Source organism: Pteronotus mesoamericanus, unplaced genomic scaffold (assembly GCF_021234165.1).
Source record: "Pteronotus mesoamericanus isolate MK-2021 breed Mesoamerican mustached bat unplaced genomic scaffold, CSHL_Meso_final contig_181, whole genome shotgun sequence".
In the NCBI taxonomy this organism is placed as follows: Eukaryota; Metazoa; Chordata; class Mammalia; order Chiroptera; family Mormoopidae; genus Pteronotus; species Pteronotus mesoamericanus.
The window spans coordinates 3357179-3374366 of NW_026555077.1; the positions used below are offsets into that span (position 1 = coordinate 3357179).

At 37.2% G+C, this 17188-nt stretch overlaps 1 protein-coding gene across 1 annotated transcript in view; it reads left to right on the forward strand.

Moving 5' to 3' along the window:
- Positions 1 to 17188, forward strand: part of MSH4 (mutS homolog 4) — a 73010-nt gene that overhangs the window by 19602 nt on the left and 36220 nt on the right. The window contains exons 7-8 of the mRNA XM_054566821.1: positions 11322 to 11494; positions 14117 to 14184. Of these exons, the coding sequence (XP_054422796.1) occupies positions 11322 to 11494; positions 14117 to 14184 (241 nt within the window). The remainder of the gene's footprint in view (positions 1 to 11321; positions 11495 to 14116; positions 14185 to 17188) is intronic.

The window sequence follows — 17188 nt, forward strand, 5'->3', positions numbered from 1 at the left end:
TAAATTTATAACAAATCAGATAACCATAACTTAACAAATGATCCCCTGCTCAACACATAAATATGCCTGAAAGATCCATGCATTGGGACATCCGAAGTTGAGCATTTTGGTGAAGCAAGACGGGAGAAGGATAGGGATAGTGGCTGCTGATGCAGTTCAGAACTTACTGCAACCCCGACAAGAGCAATAGTAGAGAAGTCAGGCTTCACACTATGGCCTGGAGCACATGACAGGCGGAAGCCATTTCTCTTTGAGAAAAGGGATCTTCCTTCTCCATCCCATTGTGAAAGAGCCAGGTAAAGGTGGGTGGGAAGCCTAAAACAACCCAGCAGTGCTGACAGCCATTACTGGAGGTGGGGCGGAGCTGCAAGCTGCAATCTCGCTTCCTGCCACCAACTTCTTCTCAGATCCTGGTAAAGAAAGGGAGGCTTTAAACAACTCAACAGGGTGACAGTCATTACTTGAAATGGGCAGAGCCACAGGATGGCGAGCTTACTACCCCACTTCCCAACATTCCCCAGCAGAGACTGGTGGGGAATTCTGAGACTCCCCAAGCAGCATAGCAAAAAGAAAGCACCTTACCTATCAACCTACTAAATGTTGAAAGGAAAACAGATTCTAAACAAGAAAAGAGTTTACTACCTCAAATGCTGTGAATAACAAAGGTAAACTGGGAATGCAGAAAGAAAATGAAAAATCTCCAGAAACCAGACAGTGATTTAAGATTTTATTTATTTATTTTTAGAGATAGGGGAAGGGAGGGAGAGAAACATTGATTGGTGAGAGAAACATTGATCGGTTGCCTCTCACATGCCCCCATCTAAGGACCTGGCCCATAACCCAGATGTGAATCATGGCATATGTCCTGATTGTGAATCAAACCTACATATGTCCTGATTGTGAATCAAACCTACAGCATTTCAGTTTGTGGAGCGATGCCCAACCCACTGAGCCTCAACAGTCAGGGCCCAAGCAGTGATTTAGATGACAGAGAATTCAACACTACAGTTATGAAACAAAAAGATTAGAGTACATTGTAGAGTTATGCAGCATAGCAGAATTCAGCACTGTCCTAATGGATGATATGATATACAAGATAACGCAGAAGTGCAGTTTAATGAATTCAAGAATAAAATCAATGAACAGAAGAAATACTTAACCAAAGAGATTGAAACTAATAGAACCAACCAGAAATTTTGGAGTTGAAGAACTCAATAAAGGAGATGAGGAATTCACTAGAGAGCACTGAAAATAGAACAAACCAGATGGAAGAGAAAGGGAAACCTAGAAGTGACCCAGGAGGAAGAAGAGAGAAAACTAAGAGGAAATAAAAATTTAGAAAACTATCTGACTCCATTAAAAAGAGCAACATAAGGATAATAGGTATAACTGAAAGATAAGAGAGGCAGAAAAGAACAGAGAGGCTACTCAAAAAAAATAATTGATAAGAACTTGCCAAGCCTATTGAAGGAATTGGACTTTAGAATAGAGGAAGTTAACAGAATACCTAATTATATCAATGTAAAAAGACCTCCAAGACATTTTATTCAGACTGTCAAATGTCAATGATAGACTTGACCTGTGTGGCTCAGTTGGTTGGGCATTGTCCCACAAACCAAAAGGTCACCAGTTCAATTCCTGGTCAGGGCACATTCCTCGTTTACAGGTTCGTTCCCCATTCGGGGTACGTGAGGCAACTGCTTGATGTTTCTCACATTGATGTTTCTCTCCCACATTGATGTTTCTCTCCCTTTCTTTCCCTCTCTCTCTCTCTCTTTCTTTCTCTCTCTCTATTTTTCTCTCTCCCTTCACCTTACTCTAAAAATAAATAGAATCTTTAAAAAAGTATCAATGATAAAGAATTCTCAGCACATTTGAGATCTTGCTCTCTGACATATGTTGTCAGTTTGCCTGAAAGACCCTAAATAGCCAAAAGCAGTCCTGAGAAAAAAGAACAAAGCTAGAGCTATCACACTCCCTTACTTTAAGCTATACTACAAAGCTACAGTAATCAAAAGAGTATGATACTGGAAGAATAAAAAAAAAACAGAGCTGTATGGAACAGTACTGAGAGCCCAGAAATAAATCCATACATATATGGACAACTGATTTTTGACAAAGGAGCCAGAAAACATACAATGGAGAAAGGAAAATCTCCTTAATAAGTGGTATTGGGAAAACTGGAAAGCCATATGCAAAATAGTGAAACTAGATTGTCATCTGACACCCTACATAAAAATTAACTCAAAATGGGTTAAAGACTTGAAAGTAAGATCTAAACAATAAAACACATTGAAGAAAACATAGTCACTAAACTTACAGATTTGGCCTCAGATGGGTTTTTGTGACATTGACCTCAAAGGCAAAGGAAATGAAAGCAAAAATATATGAATGGGACTACACTGAACTAAAAAGCCTCTGCAGAGCAAAAGAAACCATCAACAAAACGAAAAACAACTGACCATATGGGAGAAAATGTGTGCAAATGATATCTCTGATAAGGGGCTAATATTCAAAATATACAAAGAACTCATACAACTCAACAGCAAAACAATCAACAATCCGGTTAAAAATGTACAGAAGATCTGAATAGACACTCTTCTAAGGAACACATAGAGATGACCATCAGGTGAAAATATGCTCAACATCACTAGTCATAAGAGAAATGCAAATCAAAACTGCCATGAGATAACACCTCACACCTGTTAGAATGGCTACTATCAATAAGACAATAAATAAGTATTGGAGAGGATGTGGGAAAAGGGGAACTGTTGTACACTGCTGGTGGGAATGCCAAGTAGTGGAGCCACTATGGAAAATATTATGGTGGTTCCTCCAAAAATTAAAAATAGATCTACCATATGACCCAGCAATTCCACTTCTGGCTGTTTATCTGAAGAAAACCAAAACACTTAATTCAAAAAGATAAATGCATCCCTATGTTCATTGAAGTATTATTCACAATAGCCAAGACATGGAAACAACCTAAGTGTTCTTTGATGGATGATTGGATGAAGAAGATACTATTCAGCCATAAAAAAAAAATGGAATATTACCATTTTTAACAGCATGGATGGGTCTTGAGATGATTATGGCAAATTAAATAAGTCAGATGGAAAAGGACAAGGACAGCATGAAACAAGACAAACAAACTCGTAGATATAAACAACAGAATGATTGTCACCAGAGAGGAAGGGAGGTGGGAGGGAGGGCGAAGAGTAAAGGGTATCAAATATATGGTAAAGGAAGGAGACTAGACTTCATGTGGTGGGCACGCAATAGAACATACAGATGTCATATTATACAGATGTACATTTGAAACTTATATAATGTTATTAACCAATGTCACTCCAATAAATTTAATTAAAAATATATTTGTACTAAACAACAACAAAAAAATCCCAGTGCAAAACTAGGCAAAGGATTTGAATAGCTTTTTCTCCAAAAAAGGTATACAAATGGCCAATAAGCACATGAGAAGATGATCAATATCAGTAGTCATTCAGGAAATACAAATCAAAACCACAATTACATACGACTTTGCAGTCAGTAGGATGGTTATTGTCAAGTAAATGTAAAATAAGTGATGGTTAGACTTTGAAGACATTAGAAACCTGGTTCATTGCTTGTGGGAATGTAACATGGTGCAGTCACTTTGGAAAACAGGATGGTCGTTCCTCAAAAAGTTATACATAGAATTACCAGATGATCCAGCAATTCCACTTCCAGGTATATACCCCCAAAAATTGAAAGCAGGGTATCAAACTGATACTTGCACATCAGTGTTCATGGCAGCATTATTCAAAGTAGCTAACAGGTGGAAATAAACCAAATGTTCAGCAATGAATGACTGGATAAACAAAATAAAATATATACTACAATGGAATATTATTCAGCTGTAAAAAATGATATTCTGATACATGCCACTATGTACATGAACCTTGAAAAACATGCTAAGTGAAATAAGCCAGACAAAAGGAAAAATTTTTCATGATTTCACTTATATGAGGTACATAGACTAAATAAATTCATCGAGACAGAAAGTAGATTAGGAGGTTACCAGGGGCCAGGGGAAGTGGGGAATGGGGAGTTACTATTTAATGGATTTAGAATTTCTGTTTGGGATGATGAAATCAAGTTCTGGAAATGGATACTGGTGGCAGTTATGTAACATTGAGAGTATTTCTAATGATACCGAATTGTATACTTAAAATTGTTGAAATGGTAAATTTTATGTTACGTATGTTTTATCTCAATAAAAAAATGATACTACTTGTACTCTTTTACCAACCTCTCCCTAAGGTTGGGAAAGGGTACTTGAATTTTGCTGAGAGAGTAGAACTTAAATATTCTCTCTCTCTCTCACACACTGATAAACATGTGAGGTGATGGACCTGTGTACTTGATGGGAGGAATCCTTTTACAGTGTATACATATAGCAAGTCATTGCGATGTATACTTTATGTTGCAGTTTTGTTAGTTATACCTCGATAAAACTGAAAAAAGAATCTGTAGTTAGAATACCACACAATTAAAATAATTAGCTGAAAAATCTATACTGGACATTCAAGGGCTTTGTAGTCATTTGAGAAACTAAAAATAGTTGGATCTTCTTGGTCTATGCTGTTTGACTAGTTGCTGGTTTTATTGGTGGCCTAAAGTGACTCAGATAGAGTGCCAGGATCAAGCCTAGAATTTACCTCAAAAGTTAATATGAATATTGGTGGTAAACATGAATGAGAGAGAGGGAGAGGCATAGACAGACACACATTGTGTTTTTGGATTTTATCATGGAGTACCTAAAGTAAAATAAAAATGTTATTAGAAGATAAGGTAAACAACATGTGGTGGTGTTTATAGCAGGGATATATTAATATGGGTTCAGTTTGTTATAAAGTATTAGTGAGCAGGTCTTTTCTCTTTAAGGAATGGCAGTCTAAAGGAGACACATAGACAGTATCATTAACCTGTGCTAAGTACAGTGATATAAAAGTTTACATCAAAATGTTGAGATCATAGCAGAGAGAGTTAATTAGGCTTGGTTGAAGTTATAAAATGGGAATAATTAAGAAAGGCTTTCTGATGGAGGTAATACATGAGGTGTGTTTTGAAGTATAAGTAGAAGTTATCTAAATGAAGAAATAGCAAAGTTTGAGACAGTAAAAACATTAAGTTGTTAAAGAGTGATTTTTTAAAAAGATTTAACTTATTTTTAGAGAGATGGGAAGGGAGATGAGTTTTGAAATATAAGTAGAATTTACCCAAATGAAGAAATAGCGAAGTTTAAGACAGTAAAAAATGTTAAGTTGTAAAAGAATGATTTTCTTTTTTAAAAAAGGTATTATTCATTTATTTTTATATATATACTTTATTGATTATGCTATATCACTTGTCCCATTTTTTTCTCCCCTTTATTCCCCTCCGCCCTGCACCCTCCCTCCAACCAGCATTCCCACCCCCTCCCCCTTCATGTCCATGGGTCATACATATAAATTCTTTGGCTTCTCCATTTCCTATACTATTCTTAACTTCCCCCTGCCTATTTTGTACCTACTATTTATGCTTCTTATTCCCTGTACCTTTGCCCCCATTCTCCCCCATCCCTGTCCCCTTTGATCTCCATTTCTGTGATTCTGTCCTAATTCTATTTGTTTGCTTAGTTTGTTTTTATTTTTTTTTAGGTTCGGCACTTGATAGTTGTGAGTTTGTTGTCATTTTACTGTTCATAGTTTTTTTTAGTTTCTTTTTCTTAGATAAAACCCTTTAACATTTCATATAATAAGTGCTTGATGATGATGAACTCCTTTAACTTGACTTTTTATGGGAAGAACTTTATCTGCCCTTCCACTCTAAATGACAGTCATCTCGGATGTAGGTCCTTGCCATTCATGACTTCGAATATTTCTTGCCAGCCCCTTCTTGCCTACAAGGTTTCTTTTGAGAATCCAGCTGATAGTCTTATGAGAACTCCTTTGTAGGTAATTGTCTCCTATTCTCTTGCTGTTTTTAAGATTCCCTCCTTATCTTTAATTTTGGGTAACTTAATTATGATGTACCTTGGCGTGTGCTTCCTCGGGTCCAACTTCTTTGGGACTCTCTGAGTTTCATGAATCTCCTGAAAGTCTCTTTCCTTTGCCAGACTGAGGAAATTCTCCTTCATTATTTTTTCAAATAAGTTTTCAATTTCTTGCTCTTCTTCTCCTTCTGGCACCCCTATGATTCAGATGTTGGAATGTTTAAAGCTGTCCCGGAGGTTCCTAAGCCTCTCCTCATTTTTTTTGAATTCTTGCTTCTTCAACCTGTTCTGGTGGAATGGTTATCTCTTCCTCCTGCTCCCAATCATTGACTTGAATCCTGGTTTCCTTCCCTTTACTGTTTGTTCCCTGTATATTTTTCTTTTTTTCACTTTGCATAGCCTTCACTTTTTCCTCCATTTTGTGACCATACTCAACCAATTCAGTGAGCATCGAGATCACCAGTATTTTGAACTGTGCATCTCATAGGTTGGCTATCTGTTCATCTTTTAGTTCTGTTTTTGGAGCTTTGGTCTGTTCTTTCATTTGGGCCGTATTTCTTTGCTTCAGCACACCTGTTACATTGGAAGGGAGAGAGCCATAGGTATTTGCCAGGGCAGGGCAACCCAGGTCACTACAGTTGTGATGCTGTATGTGGGAGAGGGGTCAAGAGGGAACAATGCTGCTTGCTTGGGTCTCAGCTGGCTTTCAGTCACTTCCCCCATTACCCACAACCAAACTGGGCCCTTCTGGTGCTGGTTCCCAGGTGGGTAAGTTTGCGTACATTCTAGGACCCTGTGGGTCTCTCCTGTGGGAACTCTCCTGTGAGGCTGGGTGTTTCTCCCACTGCCGCAACCCCCACAGGTTTTTACAGCCAGGGTTTCTGAGGCTTTCTTTTCTTGAGTTGGAACCCTGGGTTGTGCGGTCTGTCTTGCTCCCCAGCATTTCCTCCCACTTTATCTCCACACAAATGTGGGACAGCCTAGTCTGCCAGCCACCGTGTCAGTCCCTCCAATCCTGCAGCCGCTGCCTTGCTATGTATCCTCTCCACCTCAGCTGCTTGTCTCTGCTCCTCCTTCTGGTCTGGATGAGTGTTTCTTCTTTAATTCCTTAGTTGTTCGGCTTCCATACAGTTTGATTTTCTTGCAATTCTGGTTATTTTTGGTTTTTAAGTTTGTTGTTTTCCTTCTTTTGGTTGTGCAAGGAGGCAAAGTGTATCTACCTATGCCTCCATCTTGGCCGGAAGTGTTTTCATTTATTTTTAGAGAGGGGGAAAGGAAGGGAGAAAGACAGGAAGAGAAACATCGATGTGCAAGAAATACTTGCACACCCTCAACTGGGGGCCTGACCTGCAACCCAGGTGTGTGCCCTCACTGGAAATTGAACTGGTGACATTTTGCTTTGTGGGACAGTGCCCAATCAACTGATCTGCACTGGTCATGGCTGAAAGAATGATTTTCAATATAACAATATGGTATGTGCAAAGAAGCTATAAGCTATTGAGTATTACTGATTGTTAAATACAAGGGGGGAGTTGGTAAGCTTAGAGCAGTTAATTTCAGCTTTCAGTAATTAAATATAACTTTAGACATGAATTAAAGGGGTAAATTTTAAATGATTATGAATTTTAGTATTGAAATAATTGAAGGGAATGAAGAGTATTGAGACAACTGGAATCTTAAAGTGCTCAGTGCCAATTTAGAGTCATATTTGTTTAAATTTCTCTGTCACTTCATTGTACATTATCTTGGCTTCACTTTTGATTATGTGAAATCTCTAGACATTATTTGGTGTTGCAGACTTAGAAACCTAGGTTATTTAATTTCATTATTCATTTTAATCATTAAGAACAGTTTAGGTCTATCTTGGTACTGTTGGTACTGCTTTTGGTAAAGGTAAAAGTAATATTAATATTATACATACTAATTTTAGTTACTCATCAGTATAGTGACCTCAACACCTTCTCTGCAGTTCTAGTGAGTCATAATGGTTTAATATTATAGTCCTTTTGGGAGTTTACAGTTATTTGTACATATTCTTTTTCAGCTTAACACATAAGTAACTTTTCCTATTGCTAGGTAAAAAGTGTTAAAATAATGTTATTTGGGAAAATTATCCTATCATTGAATAACATACAGTAACATAGAAAGTCAATCACCAAGCCTAATAATTATTACACAATACTTTATACTCAGTTTCACTTTGTCACATTTCATAACCAATGTTTATCATTACCTAACATTGCTTGAGTTCCTGTTATAAATTAAATGATATGATATCTTACCTTCAGGTGGTCATATGATAGTTGAAAAGGAGAAACAGAGGTCTTTTCACAAATATCCATCAAAGAATGTCAGGTTAAAAAACAGATATTCTACACACTGAACTATTTGAATAGCTTTCATGTTTCCATAGACTTGTCACTTGTTTAGTTCACTGTTTTACCTGTTGATTTCTACAGAAAGTGGCAGGTTTGGGTGTGCTCCAAACTTCCTTTGTTTCTGCTGAAGCCAAGTTCTCAAAAAGTAGGGGGGAAAAAAAAAGTGCCCGTGATGAGAAATCCCAGCCAGGACATACTTTGAGTAGTTTAAGAATTTGTTTAAATCGATATAACCAAAAAAAAAAAAAAAATCAGGTATTCTGATGACTAAAACTTAAGAATCATTCTTGTTTTCCTCTCTTTTTTGAATCTAGATTCAATTATCAAAAAATCCTCTTGTTTCAACCTTCAGAGTACATACCAATTCTGGATCATTTCTTATCATCTTCAAGGCTGCAACCCTAATGATACATGATGATACATATGTTCATCATGCTAGTCTGGACTACTTTAGTAGCCTGTAACTTGTCTCTCTGCCTTCTTCTTACCCTCCTACAATTAGTCTATTATCAACCTAATGGCTAGCGTGTTATCTTTTTAAACCAGAAATAGGATCTTGGAACTCTCCTGCTTAAAACCTTTCAGTGTCTTAACTGTTAGAATATAGTCCAGACTTAAAAAAAAAAAAAGATTTTATTTATTTATTTAGAGAAGGGGAAGGGAGGGAGAGAAACATTGATGTGTGAGAGAAACCTTGATTGGTCATCTCTCACATGCCCCCAGTCAGGAACCTGGCCCACAACCCAGGCATGTGCACTGACTGTTAATTGAACCAGTGACACTTTGGTTTGCAGACCAGCGCTCAATCCACTGAGCCACCAGGGTATAGTTCAGACTTTTTACCATGGCCTACAGGGACTTTGTGTACTGTCCTCAGCTACACACTCAGCTTTGTGTACTATCAGCTGGGTCCAGTGGCACAGCCTTCCTGATCATCCAAGCTAGGCACTTTAGGTGCATCACCTCCCCACCCCTGCCTTTGTGTGGGCTATGTAGTTGAGCCTTTATTGCTGTTGGCATATCAATGAGCAAGATTTATCGCCAGCCCAGTCCTCTACAAGGACTGGATATGAGCACCATCATCTATATAGGGTCAGCTATGCAGGGGCCAACTCCATGAAGCAAGACTTAATTCAGCAGGACTCGGGTGCCTGCTGAGTCTGTCCTTTGCGTGTGTCACTTGCGGAGATAGCTGGGTTGTGCTTTGATGTGGTCAGAAGCTTGTTCACTGGGTGCGCTCGCTCTGGGACCTCCTAGGAGATGCAGGCCAAGGTCAGCTGCCTCCTGTGTTCTGCCCAGGGCCTCCTGGCATGAGCTACAAAGCACTCTGCAGATGGCTGCTACTTGTGCTGGACTTAGAGATACCCAGGAAAGGCCAAGCTGCAAACCAAGGCTGGCTGCTGCTAGTGCTGGTCCTGGGGTCACTTAATAAGAGGTATGGGGCACAGTGATGCTGCTTGTTTGAAAGATTTTAGGAAAGTCTGAAGATGAGCCAAGAAAAGCCATTTTTATGGGAAAGTGACTGGAAACAGCTTGAGTGGACCCCCAAGTTAGGTGGGATAGAGTCTTAGGAAATCACCAGGGCTGGGTGAACATTGTGAGCCAGGTTGATGGAGACTGAGATTCAGTGCCTGCAGGCTCTGTGGGTTGGGGGTTCTTAGAAAAGGAACAGTGACCTCTGCTAGCACATTAGTCTGGGAGAAAGCTGCCCCTCCCACTCTTGTCCTGATGCCCTACAATTGAGTTCCCGTGTGTCCCTTGTGTCTTGAGAGCTGCTTCCCCAGCACTAGAGCTTAGGAGTGAGTTCTAGTAAATTTCTGCAGGGGGGCTGGGGTGAGGCCTTTAAAAGGAGCCCCTGGGACTTTAGCAGCCCTTGTTCTCACTCAGCCAGAATCCCACTGGTTCTTACAGCCATAAGTTATGGGGATTTCTCTAACTGGCATTGGAACCTTGGGCTGGGGGGCCAGGTGTGGGGCTGGGACTCCTTGCTCCTCAGCAAGAGTGCTCCCAATTTTTATCCACCACATGTATTCCTTGTCACTGCCTGTCCTACCAGTCTTGATGTGGCTTTTCTTCTTTATATCTTTAGTTGTAAGGACTTCTGTTCAGCTAGATTTCAGGCAGTTCTGAATGATGGTGGTTCTGTAATTTAGTTGTAATTTTGATGTGGTTGTGGGAGGCTGCAAGTACTGCAGTTACCTACATGGCCATCTTGACCAGAAGCCTGCTTTTTTTAAAATCAGTTTTTGTACTTGAAATTCTTTTTTTTTCTTTCTCTTTCATTTATAATTCTCTAACTTCTTAAATTAGAACCAAGTGATTATATTAAATACTCATATTATCAATGTAAAAATTCTTTCCCCCTTAATGATTTATTATTATTATTTGCTTTTCTTCACAGGAAAAATTATATTCTTATTATATAAATTATTATTGATATCATGCTATTACTGATGGAGTGCCATGAGTTAGAACATTTTATAGTAGTCTGAATATAGTAAATGATCTATGAAAAGAATTGTTTTTTTAATTTTAATTTTTATTTTTTTCCATTACTATTTATCCCCCCATGCCCTCTTCTACCTTTGCCCATACCCCTTCCCCTGCCCTGCAATCACCACACTGTTGTCCATGTCCATGGAAAAAATTGTTAAGTATAATAAGATACTGTTGATCCTTGTTAATCAAACTATGGTTCATTGACTTACAGCATACTTGGGAGCTGATTTAAAATGTAGATCCTCAAGCCTCATCCCAGACCTGATGAATCGGAATATGCATATGATTTGTATGCCTGTTAAACTTTGAGAATCACTACTGTAGATTATAGGATTCTCTAACAGGATTAATTACAAAGTTAAATTACAATTTTCTTGAATTTTTCTTTTGTTTACCTAATTAAAATATTCAAACTTGTGTTTTCAAAGGAATAACCACACTCTCTTTGGTGTTCTGAATTACACTAAGACTCCGGGAGGGGGTAGAAGGCTTCGTTCTAATATATTAGAACCTCTAGTTGATATTGAAACCATTAACATGAGATTAGATTGTGTTCAAGAACTGCTTCAAGATGAGGAACTCTTTTTTGGACTTCAGTCAGGTAAATGAATATCCTCTAATTTTATAAATACAAATTATTAGAAAATATATGTTTTCCTCTTATAAGGACACCAGTCAAACTGATGCACATCCTAGTGACTTTATCTTATCTCGATTACATCAGCAAAGATCCAATTTCCAAATAAGGTCACATTCACAGGTACTGGGATTTAGGACTTCGAAATCTTATTGGGGGATGCAATCCAACCTATAACATGAGGTAAGAGAATTGCCTTTGGTACCTGGCTATTTGTTCACTGGTATGGCAGTGCAATGTTCTTCTTAAACCTGTAGGTGGAAGAATAAGTTAATATGCATCATTCCTAGTCCAATCCTCGGTTTCTAGGAGCTTGGTCTGTTTTCCATACTCCTATTCCCCAACCACCCCTCCTGGTGTTCTAGGAGACATTTACAGCCTGAACAGTTTTTCCTCCATGCAGTTGCCAGTAAATTTTAATTAGTATAGTTCCTTCAAAATTCTGGCATTATATTGACCATGACTGCATTTTCAATGTTGTTAAATATATTTACTGTTAAAATATATTCCAGTATATTTAGTAAAACTTTGAGAAAGGTACAAGGAAGCTATTTTTAACTGATAACTCTTTTCTTGTTCACAGCAACATCTTACTGACCCACCTATACCTGGCATTCGTGTAATACATAAGTGCCAGGAATATTAAAAGTCATTTAATCATAAGTGTTAGTCAGGCTCCTTTTCTATATTTTTTTATATCTTGACAGTTTATAATTTATCATAACATGTAAAAACTAGAACACAAACATACAGCAGGGTGGGAGAATAATTTTTATAGTTTATTAAAATATGAGAGTCTGAACCTCATTAAAAAATCAGTACCTACTTTATTATAGGCACTTTATAGGTATTAGGGATAAAAACATAAGGAAAGTTAAGCTATAATTTTCTGTCCTCAAGGATCTTACATTCATGTTAGGGAAACCAAACTCCAATATATGACGCCATGTGATAAATGCAGTAATAATTGAGTATTTTATGAGAACACAGAGAGGGGGAAATGGGATAAAGATATAATGCAGTGGGATTCACAGCTCTGTCCTAAGGAAATGAGGAGGACTTTGACAACAGAAGAATCCTAGAAATGATTTGCAAGACAAAGAGAACATGCCTGTGTAAGGCATGTTGATGCACATAGGGGTAACAGAAATATTTATTAGATGTGGTAGCTGGGATGAAGATCTGGTATGAGTCCCACTGCCTGTGATCCTGAATAGTCGTTGCTTTCTAGGTTACACTTTTCTGGAAAGTTGGGAAAGGTAGAGCTAAAATAAGCTTCTACAGTTTTACTTATATTGATACAAAAAAAAAGTTTGCTGTATTTAAGGTATGGCCAGTACTTATTTATGACTTGAAGCCTCAGGGAATGGCAAGAAGTGAGCACCGGGGTTAAGCTTATCAAGGGCCTTTATATAATGCTAAGAAATTTGGATTTTACCATGCAAAACTCAGGGAGCTGACAGTTCTAAACTGAGAGTAATGTAATCAAATCCTTACTTTAGAAACATTATTTTGGTTGTCATGACAGATTTAGGAAAAGGAAGACAAAAGGAACTGAAAAAGAAAGAGAGAAATCTAAATGAGAGCTTTAAGAATCTAGTGGAATCACATGTAAAATGTCATAATAGCTATGTCATATTGAAGAGTATAAAAATAGTATATACTGAATCTATTTATTCTAATTTTTGAAAACATATTAAATATAATTTACTGTTGAAATGGCAAATTAGCAAAAGACACAGTGCTAGATGAAGGCAAACTGAAACTTATCAAAAGACTTGGTAGTTGAACAGGAAGAGAGTGACAACATTTTTTTTTTAAAGGAAAACAGGATGGGACCACTTTGTAAAGTGTCAATAAGCCTACAACAAAGTCTTTTGGGGTTACACATCCCAATGATGATGGTAACCATGAGTCATTAAGTTTATTATATTTTATGTATGAAAAAATGAGTGCTTTCTGGAAAGACCTGTATGTTAAATGTCTAAGGAAAAAAAACAACAACAACTTAGGGATATTTAAAAGGGATAGATTATAATTTTCTATACATTTACTTTTATAGAATCCTTTAATCTGGAAAATCAGTTGAGAAGAATAAAATAACAGTTTTGAACTCTGGTATGTGTGGTGTACTTTACACACTTTATCTCAATCCTCACAGCAGCCCTAGGAGGTAGAAGTCATTATCCACATTTAAAAAAATGAGAGGTTAGGTAACTTCTGGAAGATTATATAGTTAGTGGTTTATGCTTATAAACTAATCTTTTTAAGTATCAGGAAGAAAAGTTAGAGATCAAAAAAGTGGGAAGAAAATTATGGTAAGCAACATCAAAAAACCAGAGATGTAGAGTTTCAATAAGGAAGGGGTGATCTGCAGTGTCAAGTTTGGAAGACAGATTGTAAGTAATCAAAATTCAGAAATGGCAATTAAGATTTATTGGCTTACTCCTGGAACATATAAGATAGATAAAGACAAAACAATATTGCAGGTAGAACAGTTCTATTTTATTATTTGAGGATATTTTACATAGTCTGTATTTTAAACAGTAACAAAGTTTAAATGCTCATGTTTTTTGTTTATTTCAGTTATATCAAGATTTCTTGATACTGAGCAGCTTCTTTCTGTTTTAGTCCAAATTCCAAAGCAAGACACGGTATGTTTATCTATATATTTTATTTTATATTATTATACATTATAACAATTAATTTCTTTAAAACTGATTTGAGAGAGAGACAAAGGAGGGAAAGTGAGAAAGAGAAAGAGAAACATTGATTTGTCATTCACTTATTTTTGCATTCATTGGTTGCTTTTTGTATATGCCCTGACCAGGTAATAAACTCACAACCTTGGCTCTAACCAACTGAGCTACCCGACCAGGGCGTGATATAACTTGTCTTAATGTAATGTAAAGTTGGAAAATATCAAGAGATTTTGGAAAAGCACTTCATTATTAATATCTAGATTTTTATGCCTTTTAAAATAACAACTTCTGAATAAGCTAAATGTTCTCTGAAAATCTCCAGTGTGGAATTGCTTGCCTAAGATTAGATATTATAGTTTCCCTTAAGAATATTAATTTTAGAAAATGCAGTTTTCTGATCATAAATATTTACTGAGAATAATGCTTAAAATTTCTTATTGGAATTAGCTCAAATGTCTTTTCTTTCTATGCAGTATTTATGATTATACCATTTAATGTATTGTATTAAGAAAGTTTGTGTTTCTCATTATAAACATCCAAAATTCTTTAATATTTGAAAATATCAACATTAAACTTTTTTTTCAAGTTTTACCCAAGTTTTTTTGCTTGCTTCTTTTGAATAAGTTTTAATTTTTCTCTATTGATTTCAGACTGCCATATAGAATATTTGTAATAGTACATGGCTCCTTTTTTCATTCATTCAACAAGTCATTTTATTTCACCAAACAGATAAGTGTTAGGAATACTAAAGAAGTAAGTCCCTAAGCCAAATGAATTTATGATCCAGTGTGAGATTTAGGTTTAAAAAAAAAAAAGCAATTACAGATAGTACTATCAAGAACTGTAAGTGACCTGATATTCTATCCTGCTTGCAAACTAACAAGTTAGCCTGACAGTTTCATGGATGCTGACAGAAGATATGAGACTCCTGGGTCAGAGAGAAAGGGCTTGAGTGGTCAGAGCAATAGTAGTAGCCAGATACCAGCATTTTCTTGTACTGGTTCCCCATGTTCCATTTCCCATGTACCATATGTTGTAAGAGAGAATTACTGAGCTTAGAGAACCTGAACCTTCTCTAATGGGAAATACACATACTTGCCTGCTGTTCTGGAGGATGGCGCCATTTTAATCTTCTAAGACTATAAGCAAACCTGCCTTTTGTCCTATATCTTTCAAGCCTATCCACTCTACAGACATCCATAAAAGGATTTTCAAGAACAAAGGCAGTCAGTGCCTCTGCTCACAAGATAGAGATGTAGAGGCCAGTAGAGAATTGTCTCCCAGTTCTTCATGGAGAGACTTTTGCTGGTTTCGAAGAAGCAAACTGCAAAGACACTCTGTATTATTTTTTTATAGCTGTATAACAAATTACTACGACCATAACAGCCTAAAACTATCAATATTTGTTATCTTATAGTTTCTGTGGGTCAGGAGTCTATGCACATCTTACTTAGCTTGGTCTTCTGCTTAGTGGCTCACAAGCTGCAGTTCAGGTGTCCTCCAAGCTTGAAACTCATCTGGAATACTCAGCCAGGGAAGGATTTGCCTTTCCACTTGTGTGGTGTTGGCAACATTCAGTTTCTTGCACCATAAGGTTCAGAGCAGCTTCTTCAAAGCTAGCAAGGCAGGGAAAGTTTGGAGACAGAGACAGAAAAAGAAAAGACAGGGAGGAAATCACCAATGATATACAAAGTTAAGAGAGTGCCTCTATGCTTGTAGTAAGACAGCTTTTCCACAGAAAGATTTCTCAGCCTTGGCAGTGTTGACATTTTAGGGTGGATAAATCTTTTGTTGTCCAGCGCATTGTTAGATTTTTAGCAACATCTTTGGGTTCTGCCCACTGGATACCAATAACATCCCCCTAATTTTAACAACCAAAATGTCTTTGGGCATTGCTAAGTGTCCCTATGGGGCTAAATTTCCCCCAGTTAAGAATCACTGCTATACACACTAAAAGATAGAGATCAAGTGATTGTTCATGTGTCTGCAGAGTAAGACAATTGCTTTACAAAACTGTATTTCTATCAGCAAGAGTCAGTTGGAGCCTCAGAATTTTTCCTGCGTCTGTCAAGACCATCCTTCCACCAACCTTTACTTTTATTGTTTGTGTAAACCAATGTTTCTATGAACCACTATTTTTCTTCCACATTTTTAAAATTAAATTTATTGAGGTGACATTAATTAATAAAATCATACAGGCTTTAAGTGTACAGTTCTATGATACAGCATGAGTGTTCATCGCCCAGAGCTGAATCTTCTTCCCTACCATATATTTGACCCCCTTTACCTTTTACCAGTCCCTGAATCCCTCATTCCCTCTGTTAAGCACCATAATGTTGTTTGTGTCTCTGAGTTTTTGAGTGTTTGTTTTGTTTGTTCATTTGTTGCTTTCAGTTTTATATTCCACATGTGAGTGAAATCATATGGTTCTTGGGTTTTTCTGCCTTTTTTCACTTAACACGATATTCTCAAGATCCACCCATGTCGTGGCAGTATTTCATCTTTCTTATGGCTGAGTAGTATTCCACTGTATATGTGTACCATCAACCACATCTTCTTTATCCAATCATATATCAAAGGACACTTTGGTTGTTTCTAGGTCTTGGCCACCATGAATAATACTGCCATGAACATAAAAGTACATATATCTTTACAAATAAATGTATTTGCTTTTGAACCGTCAGGAATGATCTCCTCTTGACCTTATCTCTATTCATGTAAATCACCACAAGGTACCTAGTACTCCTAAATTATTCCTCATTTTGGACTCTACTTCCCATGTGTCTCTGTACATCAGCTTTTCTGTCTTTATTTTCCTCGTATCCATTTTTTCCCCTTTTTCCCTCTAGCGCTCAAGGTCAGTTATGGGCAAAATCTCCTTATTCCTTACCTTCATCCTGAAACTGAAACCTGTATCTCCTATTGTAACAGCTGTTTTGCAGACCTCTTCATATTT